We start from the raw sequence: 15,540 nt of genomic DNA, 5'->3' as shown, positions 1-15,540 counted from the left end.
TATCTTTGCCAGAAGCCACAAAGGCCAGGAATAAACCTCTTTAAAAGGAGAGGGTGAAAGAGTAGACAGTACTTAAAAGAGTCCATTTCTTGTGGCTTTTCAGAAAAACTGGGCTCCTTGTCTCTGTCATAACGAGGAATCCTGAAATTCAAGCAAATTTCCTACTCATTTTATTGAATAATAGACTGTGTCAACTCTACTGCTCTTAAGAGCCATTGTCTTAGTGTACTTATAATGTGCATCATAATGATATTGCTATGGTTGTCACTTATTGATTGCTTTCAATGTACCAGCACTTTATAAATCTCATTTATCCTTTCTACAACTATATGGAAGGGCATATTCATAATCCCTTACACAGATTAGAAAACTCTAATACTTCATTAGAGAAAGGAAGTATTTAGTTTGACCAAGCTCTCACAGTTAAGGAACTGACAGGGCTGGGATTCAAACTGAAGTCCGTGAGATTGAAAAACTCGATTTCACTGCCTTGGCCAACAGCTGAGGTGCTTTTTCAATCGACCTGCCTTTCAAGTAGTAGGAAAGTTAACTGAAATCCCTAACTTATGAACCAGGCTGTTGATAGTGACACAAAACAATTATTTTGCACTGTGTTCTGCCAGAGACGCGATTTTTCATCATTGCTAGGACTTCTCTCAAAAGGATCACCTCATTAACTGAAGAAGATGTTCCCTGTTGTTCCGTGAAAGATGGATCAGATGGAGAAGTATAAAAACAAACTCTAGCAAGTGATTCTATATTCCCCTCATTTGGGGGATAGAACAGTAATCCCCTTCTATTCTGATACCCAGCCTCCTAAGTGATGTTTTAGTTGTGTAGTTGCAGAAGTGTTTTGAAAAGGATGGAAAAAGTTTTACAGAGTTGCCTTCCAAAACTCTTTATCCGTGTTTCTTTAACAGAGTAAATTGGGGTGTTGAACCATTGGTGAGTGTACTTAATACTTGTCTGTTTTAAATTTTCCTATGTAGGAAAATAACAGTGTGGCTAGATTGGTCACTATTAGCTGTGAGAAATAACTAATAGACTTTTTTTTTTTTTAATTTTAGAGGAACCTCACATGCAAACACTTCATTAAATATATTGATACACCTATTGATAGATATCTCCCAGGCCAAGTTTTGTAGAAACCATCGATAAGATCCTGTCACTTCGCTCCCCATAGTGATCTTTTCAACATTACGTCTGATGACAGGATTTGCATTTCAGTTAGACTAAAATTGAAACTCCTCATGGTGGACCACCAGGCCTACAAGATCTGGCTGCTGCCCTCCGCTCTGAGCCTACCCCTTCCCTCTTTCCTTTCACTCACTACCGTCTGACTGCTTCGTTTTTATGTCAGGACTTTTGCATCCACTCTCCCTCTTCATGGAACATTGTTCCCTCCAGATCTTTACTTGGCTGATTCTTTCTCCTTGTGCAAGCTTCAGTTTAAATTTCATTTCAACAGAAAATTCTTCCCTGGTTCCCTAAGTTGGTCATTGTTTTATCTCCAATCACATTACATTCTTTTTTTTATTTTCCAAGAGGACTTTTTCAGCATTTGAAATGACCTTGATAATTTTGTTTACTTGTTTATTTTCTGTTAAACAAGAATGAAAGCAGTGACTTTTCCCATCTTGTTTGTCATTGTACCCCTATGCCTAAAATAGAACCCAGCATATAGTAATAGGGTTCAAGAGTATTTGTTAGGTGAATGAATGAATGAATGAATGAATAGATTCCAGTTCTGTGCCTGGAAATATAAGTCTCAGATAAATTACCACAAGGCACAAAAGTATTTATTGAGCAGTCCAGATCTAAAGAAACACAGGAAAGTAGAAATTATAAATTTCCTTTTTATTATTCCTTGGTCTGCCTGTCAAGAACAGGGATTCTGTTGGGAAGTAGAGATGAAAGCCAAGGAAAACCCAGAACTGCTTCACAGGGTGAAATTTCAGACCTATCTCTCTGGAGATAGGCTTCTACCTTTATAAGATACAGCTCTTCTGCTTACTCCAGCAGGCCCACCCTGATTCTTATCAAAATTTTCAGGGTGAACATCAGACCATCCCCAAATACACTATTTTATGCTTGCTTCTGGGCCCTCTCACCTGCAAAGGAAAAAAAAAAAAAAAGAAGAAAAATCTTTTGACATCCCTCCACTTAAAATCACCCCTACAACAATGACATCACTTATCTGGTCCCCTGTACTAGCAGTGAAATTATATTGTCTTAAGTCTTTGGGTTTCAAAAACAACCTTTTTTCTTGTGCCTGTGTATGTCCCAGATGTCCTTTTATTGAGTTCACAGAATACAAATGGAAAAAGGTTATTACCAGGCAGAAGTGTTTAAAAATGAAAATCAAACCTAATACATGGACTCAGACAACTGGAATAGGAATATAATGTTTATAAAACTGAGTAGGAGGTTGCAATCATCGCTCTAAAATAAAGCATTAAAAATTAATTGAGAGCAAACCTGTCTGTGCTACAGCAAACCTCTCTTTCATTACGGTAGCACTGCATGTTTCTCCTGAATTAGTTCCCCAAAATAGGTAAATAGCTTGTAAGAACTGCGTGTTCAGCAAATTACGGAAGATCTACATAAGGCACGATTTAGAGTTACCTTTAGTGTTAGAGCATTAGAGGCCTTTAATTTTGAACCAATTAATTGTGATTCTTGCAGTTTCTCTACATTTTTTTGCCCTTGAGTATTACTCAGAAAGTTTAATTCACATGGTTCTTATTCATCTTCATTCTATTAATCCAAATGGTGCTGTGTCATTTGATGACTTCATATGTTACAGAATGTTAAATATTAGGAAACTGTGGGTGCTAGCTATGTGATACTTTAAATTTTTCCACACATTTTCATTTCAAAAAGTTTACGTTCCACATTTTAAAAATGTTTTCTCCCAATCTTCTACTTCACATTATTGCTATTATTGATTGTTATTATCATCAATCATCATCATCATCATCAATCAGTTTCCTCCTTGGAATACACTAAAAAGAAAGAAGAATAAAACCGCTAGTGTTATTTCTGCATTTACTGTTTGGATGGGGTTTTTATTTTGCCCAATTCACCCTATTCCTCTGAAGCCCTAAAATAAACAACCTTATAACCTCTAGGCCCTATTGATTTTTGAATGATTTCAAGTAAAAAGCAATCCAGTTTCCATTGCATTGACAAACTGCTCAGTCCCTGGGCAAAACCTATTGGATTCCTATTAAATGGAGGGGCAAGAAACAACTGAAAATCCAAAAGGTAGATTTGAGATGGAAGGAGGAGAGGTGGTCTTGCTCAGCTCTGTAAATGGGTATTTAACCTTTGACCAATGACGACAGGCCTTCTTTAGTTCTATTAGACCAAGAGCAAGCTGTTATGATTAAATAAAAGAGGAAAAAACTGTTCAGACCCTTACTGAATATGTCCTGGGAATTAAGGCATATGGCAGGGATAAGGAAAAAAGATTTTCCTTATGCTAATGACCCTTGATGTCTGAAATAAATTAGATCCATTAGAGTTTATGCTCAATAAAAGAAAGACTTTAAGCGCTCCAAAGTTAGTGACTCGAGACCAGTTTTGGCTCTGAAATTCAATCTGCCTACTTATTAATTCTTAGTGAGGCTCCAGAGCAGACAGGAGATGCAAAATCATAATTCTGTACTGAACCAGAATTTTAAAGGACCCAGGTTTCTTCTCCTTTTATTTTAATTAAACCATTTTTCATGCTTCTCATTTTGTTTCCCTCATTAATTTGATTTTGTTCCCATTTTTGTTTCATTTTTCTGTTTCTTTTCAAGGTTTCATTTATCCTATTTCAACTGAGCAGAGAACCCAGAATGAATATGGATTTTCTTGTAAGTTTGATGTTTGGTTTTTATGTTGCTGAATAATCGTTTAACGTTATTGCCCCCAATTCAAGTTTACCTTTCTTTGGAACACAGATGTGCACACAGGAAATAGGCGCCTAATATATTCTAACATGAAAAACAAATTAGATTTTCACTGCTGAAAAGAAGAAAGGGTCATTTCAAGCCTCTGCCAGCTTTAAAATCTATCTACCATTCAAAGCTTAAGTCCCAGTAGCTGACAAAACATATCATGAAATATGTGGATCTAAATAAAGGGCAGAGTTCGAATGCTAAAAAGAAAAGGGTTGAGAAAATGCAGATCTGTTGATTTAGAAATCATGAATATTGAATAAGTAATTACAGCCTGGTAAAGTAAAACATTAAGGATTTAGAGGCACTTTCTGGCCAGAGTTCAGAATGCTGCTGTAGGGCCTCAAATGAAACCCAGCAGCAAAGTGAAGTCAGCACTTGGAAAGTAGTCCCCACACAACCAGGAGGGCTTGGTATGTCACTGGTTTCCCGAAAAGATCCGCCCATATTGTCTTGATTGATGCTTGAGCAGGTATTATAGAAACTTTGCGAAAGACAGTTGTTTAAAAAAGAAGGGATTCTTTTACATACAGTACATTTAAACACAAAATCCTAGAAGAGATGGAGCGATTTCCCATAGGGAATTCTTTTTTACTGTTAGTGTGTTGAAGATATGTGACATGAGAGTGTGGGTGATCACGTGGGCCACTGGCAATCAAAATGAGGAGTCATTTCACTGCATAAACCACGTGGCTGTGAGTCTTAGGAGAGAGTAGTGGTTCCGTGACTTTTAGGAAGCCATGGGACCTACAAACCTGAAAATTCTCTTCCTGCAAAATGCACATGTATAAAATTGAGCATAAAAAGGTTGTTCTTGACCATCTGAAGTACCAGTTTAATCACCTTTCACAGTGACGGGAACAGCTTGGGTTAATTTTGCTGACAGTTTTTGTGGGTCACAGAAAACTAAAAATAGAGACTTAAAGATGTCTAAGGGATTCAGGAAAGGTTTAATTTTATTGGTTTGTTGTCTTTAAATTGTCAGCTTTTATCACCATTTGCCGTTGGATCAGAGCATGTTCTATTGCCACTAAGGCAACATGCAACATTTATAGGATTTTTCTTCTTGCCTTACCCAGAGACAGACCTCCCAGCTGACCTCACACCATGTTAATCAAATGCTTAATGGCCTTTTTGGGGGTAGGCTGACCTTTCTGATCGCTGAACCAGGCCTTTATCTTACTCGGTACACCATAGAGCTGTATTTTATTCCAGTAATGAGTAGCTCAAATGTAAATCTCTTGACAAGAAACCGTGAGAAGCTCCGGGTTCTCAGAGGTAATACTGAATCTGTAGCAAAAGCCTGGAGTTATCAGCGTTAACCTCTGCTCCCCAGATCTGGGTCTCCTGAAAGTACACCTTTCAAACCCAACATGTTTGCTCCCAATGTTTGCTTTGCTTAGTTCCACTGTTCCCACCCACCCCTTCACTGATTTAGGGGCAAGTGAGAAGAGTGCCGTAGAAGGTAATTTGCGACTTGGAATGGTACTTAGAAAAATATTCTGGTTCAATAAATATACAGATTCAGAACATGCCAGATGTTTCTAACAGAGTGTTTATGTTTATAAAGAACTATAAGAGAATTCAAAGCTGCCTTCCAAACTTTTCCACCTGAAATTAGTAATAAACTTTTTTTTCCTGTGGGTTGAGATGGTTTTAGCTCCAGTTTCTTCTTATGCCTTGTAATAAGTGGTCTGTTATGTTGCCCAATTTAAGATAGATTAGTGAGTGGATAGATGCAGAGTGAGAAAGAAAAAGAAATCAGAGATAATTTTCCACCGAAAGACCACAGTTTTATATAGCTTTGAAATTCACCTATAAAAAAGGCAATAAATGTCTAAACAAATTATAGCAATACGTATGTGTACTGTGGGAAATTTCTCTAACCATTTAATTCAATGTTTCCTTCTCCCCTTTAGCTGCTCCTGATTCAGACGACGTTGCTCTGTATGTTGGCGTTGTGATCGCTGTGATAGTTTGCCTGGCCATTTCTGTAGTTGTGGCCCTCTTTGTGTATCGGAAGAATCACCGTGACTTTGAGTCTGATATTATTGACTCTTCTGCACTCAATGGAGGCTTTCAGCCTGTGAACATCAAGGCAGCAAGGCAAGGTCAGTTGACATTGCACTTCACACTTGGACTAATGCATGTAAGCAGCCTCCCTGTGTGTCTTCAGAATCAGTGACATCACCAGGTTGGAATGCAGTCACATCAGCTGGAATGTAAACTCCATGAAGACAGAGATTTTCGTCTGTTTTGTTGATTATAACAAATTAGAGTTGACAAGGTGCACAGATCTTTTTTTTTTTTTTCCTTCTCTAACAGGTTTCTCTGTCATACTTTTTTTTTTTTTTAAATTATTTATTTACTTTTGGCCGCGTTGGGTCTTCGTTGCTGCACGCAGGCTTTCTCTAGTTGCGACGAGCGGGGGCTACTCTTCATAGCGGTGCGCGGGCTTCTCGTTGCGGTGGCTTCTCTTGTTGCGGAGCACGGGCTCTAGGCGCACGGGCTCTAGAGCGCAGGCTCAGTAGTTGTGGCGCACGGGCTTAGTTGTTCCGCGGCATGTGGGATCTTCCTGGACCAGGGCTTGAACCCATGTCCCCTGCATTGGCAGGTGGATTCTTAATAACTGCGCCACCAGGGAAGCCCTCTCTGTCCTACTTTTAAACTTTTATTTGAAGAGTACACAGATTGGTTGATTGATTTTTTGAGTTTCCTTTTTTTTCCTTTTGACAAGACATCTTGTATTGCTATGAATACAGTGGTCTACAGATGAACCCAAATCCAGTATAGACAAGAGAAGCTATTACCTAGTCAGCTAGTGAGGATCACTGCCTACGAATCCAATTTGTTGAAATAACTAAGTACCATAGACACAATAAGTAGACTTCAAGGCAAAATACAGAATGAACTTGTCTGTTTATTTGTAGCCAGTAATAAAACAGATCCTAGTTATCTAATTGCCCTGTTCTCAGCAGAATTTTAGAGTCTATCCAGTGCTAATATTTGTTGACTTGCTTTGCTGTTGGCTCAGAAAGTGTCGGGGGGCGTCTGGCTAGTGTAGGTTGCCTGAATGAAGAATGCAAATGGACGTTCCTTTTCCTTCTGACTCAGATCTCCTGGCAGTACCCCCAGACCTCACGTCAGCTGCAGCCATGTACAGAGGACCCGTTTATGCCTTGCATGATGTTTCGGACAAAATCCCAATGACCAACTCTCCAATTCTGGATCCACTGCCTAACCTGAAAATCAAAGTGTACAATACCTCAGGTGCTGTCACACCCCAAGATGACCTCTCTGAGTTTGCATCAAAGCTGTCCCCTCAGATGACCCAATCCTTGTTGGAGAATGAGGCCCTCAACCTGAAGAATCAGAGTCTAGCAAGGCAGACGGACCCATCCTGCACTGCGTTTGGCACCTTCAACTCCCTCGGCGGTCACCTTATCATTCCCAATTCAGGTAATTCTTAAAGGTCTTTACATTGCAGAGACAGAGCTTGAAAACTTATTCTTGTGCCAGAATCTTTATTATTTGTTTTCATGAGGCCTGAGAAGTTAAATGTATCCTGTCTAACCCAAATCTACTTTCAGTGTAAACCAGACATTACCTCCGTCAAAATCAGCAAAACCGTTTTATCTTTCTCCAACCAACTCTGAAAACACTTCCTCTAGAAATATTACACTCACAGCTTTCTGCTGAGGCATAATTTAGAACTGTCATTGACCTTCTTTCTAATAGCGCTTCAGAAGGCGACATTAAGCCAGAAGCCCCCACTGTTGTCATCACACTTTAAAAGGACAAATTAATTAGAAAACATATCAGTTGGTTCAGTTCCAATTTCCTACAGGAAGCAGTACTTCAGAATACGAATTTTTAGATGATCAGAGGACATGATAATAGACATCAGATCTTCATTTGTTAACTCTTTATTACACAGTCTTCAGGCTCAAGGTATTTATAAGGTACTCACTCCAACCTCTGATATATCTACCGAGAATCACAGCTTTGTCACATATCTTTTTGTACTATTACTCAGCTTTCAGTTTGTTTAGTTATCTGCTTCTAGAGCATAAGCCCCATAACGCTTTTAAATAGTGAACTGAAGGTAGTGACTCATAATGTTTGATTAAAGTTTGGTATTCATTAATCAGTAGTAGTAATGGGTTGGGAACTATCAGTTATGAGAGGGTTTAATGGATTCCTCTGTAAATGTACAGTAGCTCTTTTGGATCAGACAGATTATTTTGTGAACACAGTAAAAAGAAACAGTTTGATTGAACTAAGGTTTACATGTAGCATAAGAAGAGAATATAATGTGTAAACAGCCATAGAGCCAAGTAATATACAGAACCAGTTGGTCTTCACGTCTGAATATGAACTTGTCTTTGACTCTTCCTCTCATTCAGTCCCCCATTTCAGCACCTTGGCAATTTTTCACCCCATATCTTCAAAAGTATATTTTAATAAATTGAAATATTTAATGGAATATCATTTTTCCTTTTTTAAAATATATTTTACATAGCTGAGATCACACATTACATAAAGTGCTTTTATTCAAATTTTTCTCATTCTCATGCTATTGCATGCTTTTTAAAATCATGATTTTAAATATATTTTTAATAGTCAACCAAATGAATAGATCAAAATATACTCTATTGTTCTTTCATTGTTTAAACGTTATATTATTCCCAAGACAGTTTTATTTTTTCAGGATATCCACTGGATTCTACCTCTCCTTTGCATTTCTACATCTGTCACTTTTTCACATATGAATTATTATAAAGTCTTCTTAAGTGGAAAGGAGGGAGCTAGCATGTTTTAAATATGTTCTGGGCATCCGTGATCTACATGCATTATTTTATTTAATACAGTAACGGTAGTTACCTGATATGTGTCAGGCCTTATTCTTGCTACTTTACATCCATAGTCTGTTTCAGCCCCGTAACAAACATAAAGGTACATTTCATTGTTCCCACTGGAAAAAATAAAAATACTGAGGCTTGGGTGCCTCATGTGTGGTCCTCCTGCTTCCACTCTGTGCCTCACCAAACCATCCTGACATGAGCGTGACATTCCACTTCCCACAGCACCCCAAGGCTCATGTTACTTGTCTTCTCAAGAAGGCCATGCCTCAACACTTTCAACCAGATATACAAAGGCTTTGAATAACTATACCTCTTTAACTCTCTGTCCTTTACTCTTGAGACTTTCCAACGTGGTTGGGCAGATTCCTTATTGTCTTGTGCTCATATGGCGTATTCCATCCCCTTGCTAGTTAAATAAGCTACTCAAAGACAAGAATGCTGTCTTTTACTTCTTGGCATTCACAGCATGCAAAATACTATCCTCACAATCATGTCTGTAAAGTTTTACTGAGTTGAAATTAACTGCATTTATTAGAATAAAATCATGGAGCTAAGTATCTTCAAGTTGCTGCCCACCATGAATTACCCTCTGATGACACCGCAGTGGTGCAAGCCCATGATTCCTACAGTGTGGTCTACAGACCACCGTCATTGCCATCACCTGGCGATTTGTTAGAACTACAGTTTCCCCAGACCTTCTGAATAGAAACTCTGGGCGTAGGATCCAGTAATCTGTACTTTAGCAAAACCTGCAGGTGATTTTGCTGCAAGCTCAAGTTGCAAACCACTGCTATCAGCACAGTTAACTTAGAACAGAGCTCAATCCAATAGTTCTACAAAATGCACCAATTAGCAACTACGTAAAAACTTGCTTGACCTGCTGTGACGAAAACTCGCAGTTGTGTTCACTCTCTAGAGTTATGTATGATGAAAGAAGTTCTCCACCAATTATTATTCTGTTGCAGGAAAACACCGATGCTAACCAGATACTTCAGAAATAAACATTTTTTGATACTGTTGAGGTTAGCATTTCCCTGACTTTGAATCTTGTGGGGATTTTTTTTTTTTAATTAGAAACGATCCATCATTACAGCTGTTTGAGATTTTAAGAGCAGTTGTTGGTTTTCCCCTCCTTTTACAAGGAAAACAACAGTGAAACCATCTGTCTCTTCCTTAAATAAAACAGGAGTTTAAAAATTACATCATTCCTTTAAGTAATTCCATAACGGTTCAGAGGGAGCTGTGGTAACAAATAAGGCCAATAAGGAAGGAAAGCAGGGCAGCTATGAATATTTACATGTCTTTAGAGAAAAAGCAGCAGGATTATGGCTATGTGGCCACAGAATCTCCTCATTCCTTTTCACTTGCTTCAAAGGCATTCTGTGAAGTTCCCTTTTGATTCATAGGTCTTATGTGACTGCTTTTCTCTTTTGCTATTCAGGAGTAAGCTTGCTGATTCCCGCTGGGGCCATTCCCCAAGGGAGAGTCTACGAAATGTATGTGACTGTACACAGGAAGGAAAATATGAGGTAAATATGCTTTTTCTGGTGCACTTGACTTTATCAATGTCTGACTTGGAGGAGAATGGTACATTAGAAAGAATAAACCCAACATATTTTTGTCTTTATTGCCCTGCTTCTGGCATGTCCTTTTTCACCGAGACCTGTAAAAGGTCAGTTTTTACTTCTCTTTATCTTTGAAGCTCCAGACACTTTTGCAGATCTTAAATATGGGCAGAAGGCCAGAGATCTTTTCCCAAGTGGAAATGTGGCCATATTAACTGAAAAAAATGGCCAGAAATGTGATCCATAGATTGTGCAAGAGATACAAAGAGACATCAGCTTCACGTGGCCTGGTTCAGGAATCCATCCTGTTGCCATTATAGGGTTAAAGGCCACAGAGAATTAGACAACCCCTTAATCTCTGACCTGCCATCCCCACCTCAGCCTAGCACTTTATTCTCACCTGCAGATTCTTCTTTTTGGGACTGTCTTCTAGCTTTTAAGTGTTATCGACCTCCTTCTTACGTTTAGCACGTATACAATCTATATTTCTAAATGGATCTAGGGTTGATTAAAACTAGATTGAATCTAAGGGCTGTTTTGAATGTGTCGTAATCGTAAAGATGAAGTTACTTTAAGTAAAAATAAAAAGAGGAGATTCAAAGTCCTAAATTCAATTTTCAGTTTGGCTTCTAACAAATTGTTTCTGGTCTTTCTTGATTAGTTCTCACATAAAGTGTGTGTGTTAAATAGTGCTTTATAGGCCTGACTGATTAATGCTTCTAAAGTGCACTGAGATCTTAAAATAAGGGATGATGTTGATATGAAGATCCTTACATGTAATTATCATTATTTTTCCTAAGGGGAAAGGCATTGGCTCCTCTGCCCTGAGCTCTGAATGCAAAGCATGAGTGACAAATGTAGAACTAGGTTATCATTGTAAGGCATTATACCTTTTCTCTTCCCCTCCGTCATCCTCAGAAAAACATCTCTTTTTAGTCTTGGTCTTCAGTAGCTGAAAAGCTCTTCCATTATGCTCTCAGGTGGAGATGTTGGTATTTATAATCTGTAGGAGCCAGAACATTGTTTTCTTCAGGTGGTGTACTTTCACCTACACAAACACTAGCCTGTCTAAGAAAATAAGAAAAATTCCTTGAGCATTATTCATGTGCCTTAAATTTGAGCAACAGAAAATCACAAAAAGGCTTGTATTTGCTCACATCAAATATTCATTTTTCCATTCTCAATGCAAAGTAACATTCACAGGCCCTCAGAGTGCCCTTCTTTTGCAGCAGGAGAAATGAAGATTAGCAGACTCCAAGATCCCTTTATATTTTTGTTTCCTTCTTTCTTTTGTCCAGAGTCAAGGTTAGCACTGAACTAAGTACATCCATCCCTCAAGGCCTTTTGCCAACATGGACGTTTTGTTTAAACAGAAATGAGTATTGGCTTGTGCTTCATGCTGAGACGTAGTGAGGTGTTCACGGTCTCTTATTTTTCATCTGATCACCATTGTCTTTAGCTGAAGATCAAGCCTGAAGGGGCTGCTGCGGGACGTGCTGAAATTGAAAGACACGGGCACTCAGGTGCCTCCTATGATTTTTCTTCCCACAATTTAGTCAGCACCCTGACCAGGATAATTTTACACTTTGGATGAAGGAGGGAGAAAACAGGAAATTGATAAAGCCAGACACTTCTGCTTTTAGTTTCCTCTGCCTTTGACTTTAAAGAAAAGGAAACTATAAATCACTCTTGCTATGCCTACCACCTGAAGTTAGGTGCAGAGGGAATTACTCTATTAAATTTGGTGTGCATCAGAGAAGTTCTGTTTATAAAAATTAAGCTAGAGGAACCTCATGATCTCAAAAGAAAATATGCACAGAAGACCATGAAACAAGGAACAAACAAAAGACAACTGTCTCAAATAAATGAGAAAGTCCTCTCCACTAATTTTCTGTTGTGAACTAGATACGTTTTTCTTATAAAAACACAATGACAAGAATGTTGTCTTAGGGTATAGTAATAATACAAAACATAGCTACCATATAGTCAGCATACTTTTTTTTTGACAAATGATGATAAAATATACAATACTTTTTATTATATATTTCATATAGTCAATTGATTCTCCCAGAAGGCTTTCATTGAGTTTTGTCAAACTCTTTTATAGTTATAATTCAGCCACAATTTGACAAAATCAGGCTATGAATAAATGCTTTATTACTATCTGATTTAGCAAAGAATTTCTTATGTTATTGATGAACAAAGACAGTTCTGACCTGCATGTTCATTGTTATTTTCTTTTACTTTTAAGACCAAAGTGAAACAAAGAAGATATACCTTGCAACTTCACTTGTTCGTCAATGATAGGAGTGAATTCTTTGGGTAGTCTGATGCTAGTTTTCAAATACTGGAAGAATATGCTTTGCCTCAATTTTTTGGTGCTATTTACAATGTACATCTACACACACGATATACTTTTAACTGCATTAACATTTTCTTAGGTCTAGGAAGTCAACAAAACAATAAACTTTAATTTCATTTATTCCTCACTACAACTCTGCAAGTTATGATGAGCTCCACCTTTGAAGATGAAGAGACCAGGGCTCAGGGAAATTGTCACGTAGCCAAGGTTTCACAGTTAGCAACTGAGGGAAGGCAGAATTCACACCCAGGTTATCTCCCCGCAAAGCTCTTCTGCTGACATGCCGTCCCTCCTCCATAGCACCCAGTACACAAACAGAGCCTCTGCCTTCTTATTATAGTGCGTTGCGGGACACAGTTTCTTTTCATTGCTCACCAAAGACCCTTTCTAGTCTCACCTGATCTTAGAACTTCTTTCAGAGAAGACACTGTGAGGACAACAGGAGATACGTTACTTCAAGGCATTTATAGGAAAATTCCGATTGTTCTTCTCCATTTTCCCTCTCTCTGATTGCCTTTATTGCATCCAAGACTGGGTGTTTTTTCCAGCTGGATGGTATCCAGCTAGTCATCTGGTGATGTGAACTGTCTAAAGGGAGGTGTGAACTTAATTGCATGTGGCAAGTGAATGTGACAAGAGGGGGCCTTATCGTCACGGAATGTGCTCTAAGAGAAAGCACGGGATAGCAGGTGAGCAAGCTGAACGGGCTGCAGAAACGGGACGGGCTGCCTCTGACCAAACGGGATCTGAGCTGTGAGGCTGCACTCGTGATGTCTACTTCCTCTGCTTTACACATCCCCGGAAAGGCTGCAAAGCCGCCCCCCCCCCCCGCCCCCCGCCCCGCGGATAAAGTTCCCACAGTTAACGGCACTAACATGGACCTTTTTGCCTTGTTTCCAGCAGCAGTTTAAAAAAATGAATCTGACTCAGACTGAAATTTTGCCTTTCATCATTTCTTATTGAAAAACGAATTGAAGATATGAACGTTAATTTTTTCTTTCTCTGTGTTCTGTACTTGCCTAGCAGTTTTCTCAAAAGGCCAAAAAATCAATTTAGACATTCCAGATATAAACTGTGGGGAACCATGGAAGGTCTTTGAGCAGTCAAGTGCTGCAGGAATAACCGTGCTTTTAAAAGATTGATGTGGTTGGTGATGGTGTGCAGGATGAATCGGTAGAGGAAACCCCCCCCCCCAAAGGCTGGGGGCCCTGGTTGGCCCATGGCAATAATCAAGGTGTGCAGGGTGGAGGGAAGGAGCCAGGCCTGAGTCTGGAGAATGGAAAGAAAAATATGTCTCAGAAGAAAAAGTGTTTCACAACTGGTTAGAAGCGTGGCAAAACACAAAGGATGTATTTAGGAATCAAGCCCTGGGCACTGAGAAAATTGTGAGAGCAATACGAAGGGGTCAGAAGCAGCAACTGGTTCAAGGAGAGAAAGGACAAATTCTGATGTAGCTGTGCACGGTGTGTGCGAAAGGGGACGTAGGATTCTTGCTGGAGACGCAAATGGGAAGTCACCAGTGAGTGGATCTTTCAGGGAAAAAGTGCAGAGGCAGAAAGAAGAGGACTGGGGAAAGAACTTTGGGAAATATTCTTATTTAAGGTTTGGGTATGATGGGCAAAACTAAATAGAACGTGAAAGGATAAGGCAGATAAATAGAGTTGGCATCTAGCAAGGTGCTTAATATATAGTTGCTTCTCAATGAATATTTTTGAATGAAAGACTGAATGATTGTAATCATAATAGAAAAAGATCAAAGGTAAAAAGAGTTTCAAGATGGAGGAGTGATTGACAGAGGTATTACTAAAATTAAAGTGTAAAGAAAGAGAATGATAATTTAAAAATTATTGGATTCGTCAACTTTAGGACATTGGTTGCCTTTAGGATTTTTTTTTTTAAGGATGAAATCCCAGTAGGAAGCATTTAAGGTGTTAGTGGTGAGGCAATGAAGACTATCATCATATTTACTGAATATAAATAATAAAGTAAAATGTTAGGATAGTGGGCCAAAATGTCTTTTGTATGTAATCATATAGCAGAAAGTTTTCATTTATTTTAATGTGTTGTTTGGAACTTTGTATAATAGTAGGTGACATTATTATTTCTCAGTGAAACTCAGTGATATTATCCTTTTAGGTAGAGTCCTGAATTTCTTGTTTGAAGTAACAGCTATAAAAAGACTGAAGGTAGAGGGGGGAAGGGTGTGGAATCCAGTTATATTTAAATCTTATTCTCTCACTGTTCTCCACAGTGTTTATTTATTGAAGTCCTACTTCTAAAGAAATGATTCAAGGTGATTCTTTTCAATGGGAGGAAAATTGTTTTTAAATAAGTGGATTAAAAAATGAGAAAATAGGAAAAATAAGATTAGAAAGATAAGATAAATTCAGGTGAGCAGTTAGAATATAAAATATTTGGTGGAATTCCCAACATATTTCTTGTTAATAGGTCATGAATTTACTATTTCAAAGCTTTCAAGAGGGAAACATGGTAGGTTATAATATCCATGTGTCCAAAAGGGAAAAATATGCCTGGAGGAAGCTCAATTATTTCTCCTTCGGTTCCTCATAAAGAAAATTTTTTTTAATATGGTGAACAACATTTAAAAGATCAAAATAGCAGTGAGCTTCATAGGGCTACTTCTGTTAGTATCCCTCAGTGTGAGTAGATAATATAAAGCCCAGGGATAAATTCAGTAAAATAATTCCACAAGGATTCAGCAGTTCAATCCAGGGCACAATATTTAGCTGTTCAGGCTTAATCCAGGGACAGATTTTGGTCTGTCTGGGGAAATGGGGGCA

At 38.5% G+C, this 15,540-nt stretch overlaps 1 protein-coding gene across 2 annotated transcripts in view; it reads left to right on the top strand.

Annotated features, from left to right (window-relative positions):
* The window catches only part of UNC5C (unc-5 netrin receptor C), a 401,385-nt gene that overhangs the window by 352,147 nt on the left and 33,698 nt on the right, over window positions 1-15,540 (top strand). The window contains exons 8-11 of one of the 2 annotated variants that reach the window (XM_082391647.1): window positions 3,807-3,863; window positions 5,867-6,058; window positions 7,062-7,406; window positions 10,254-10,341. In XM_082391647.1, coding sequence (XP_082247773.1) covers window positions 3,807-3,863; window positions 5,867-6,058; window positions 7,062-7,406; window positions 10,254-10,341 — 682 coding nt within the window. The remainder of the gene's footprint in view (window positions 1-3,806; window positions 3,864-5,866; window positions 6,059-7,061; window positions 7,407-10,253; window positions 10,342-15,540) is intronic. The other variant, XM_082391648.1, reaches the window with a different exon arrangement.

This window comes from Balaenoptera borealis, assembly GCF_965194805.1.
Source record: "Balaenoptera borealis genome assembly, chromosome: 4".
Taxonomy (NCBI): Eukaryota; Metazoa; Chordata; class Mammalia; order Artiodactyla; family Balaenopteridae; genus Balaenoptera; species Balaenoptera borealis.
The sequence above is the reverse complement of the archived record's forward strand: the minus strand, read 5'-3'. Positions and strand labels throughout refer to the sequence as shown.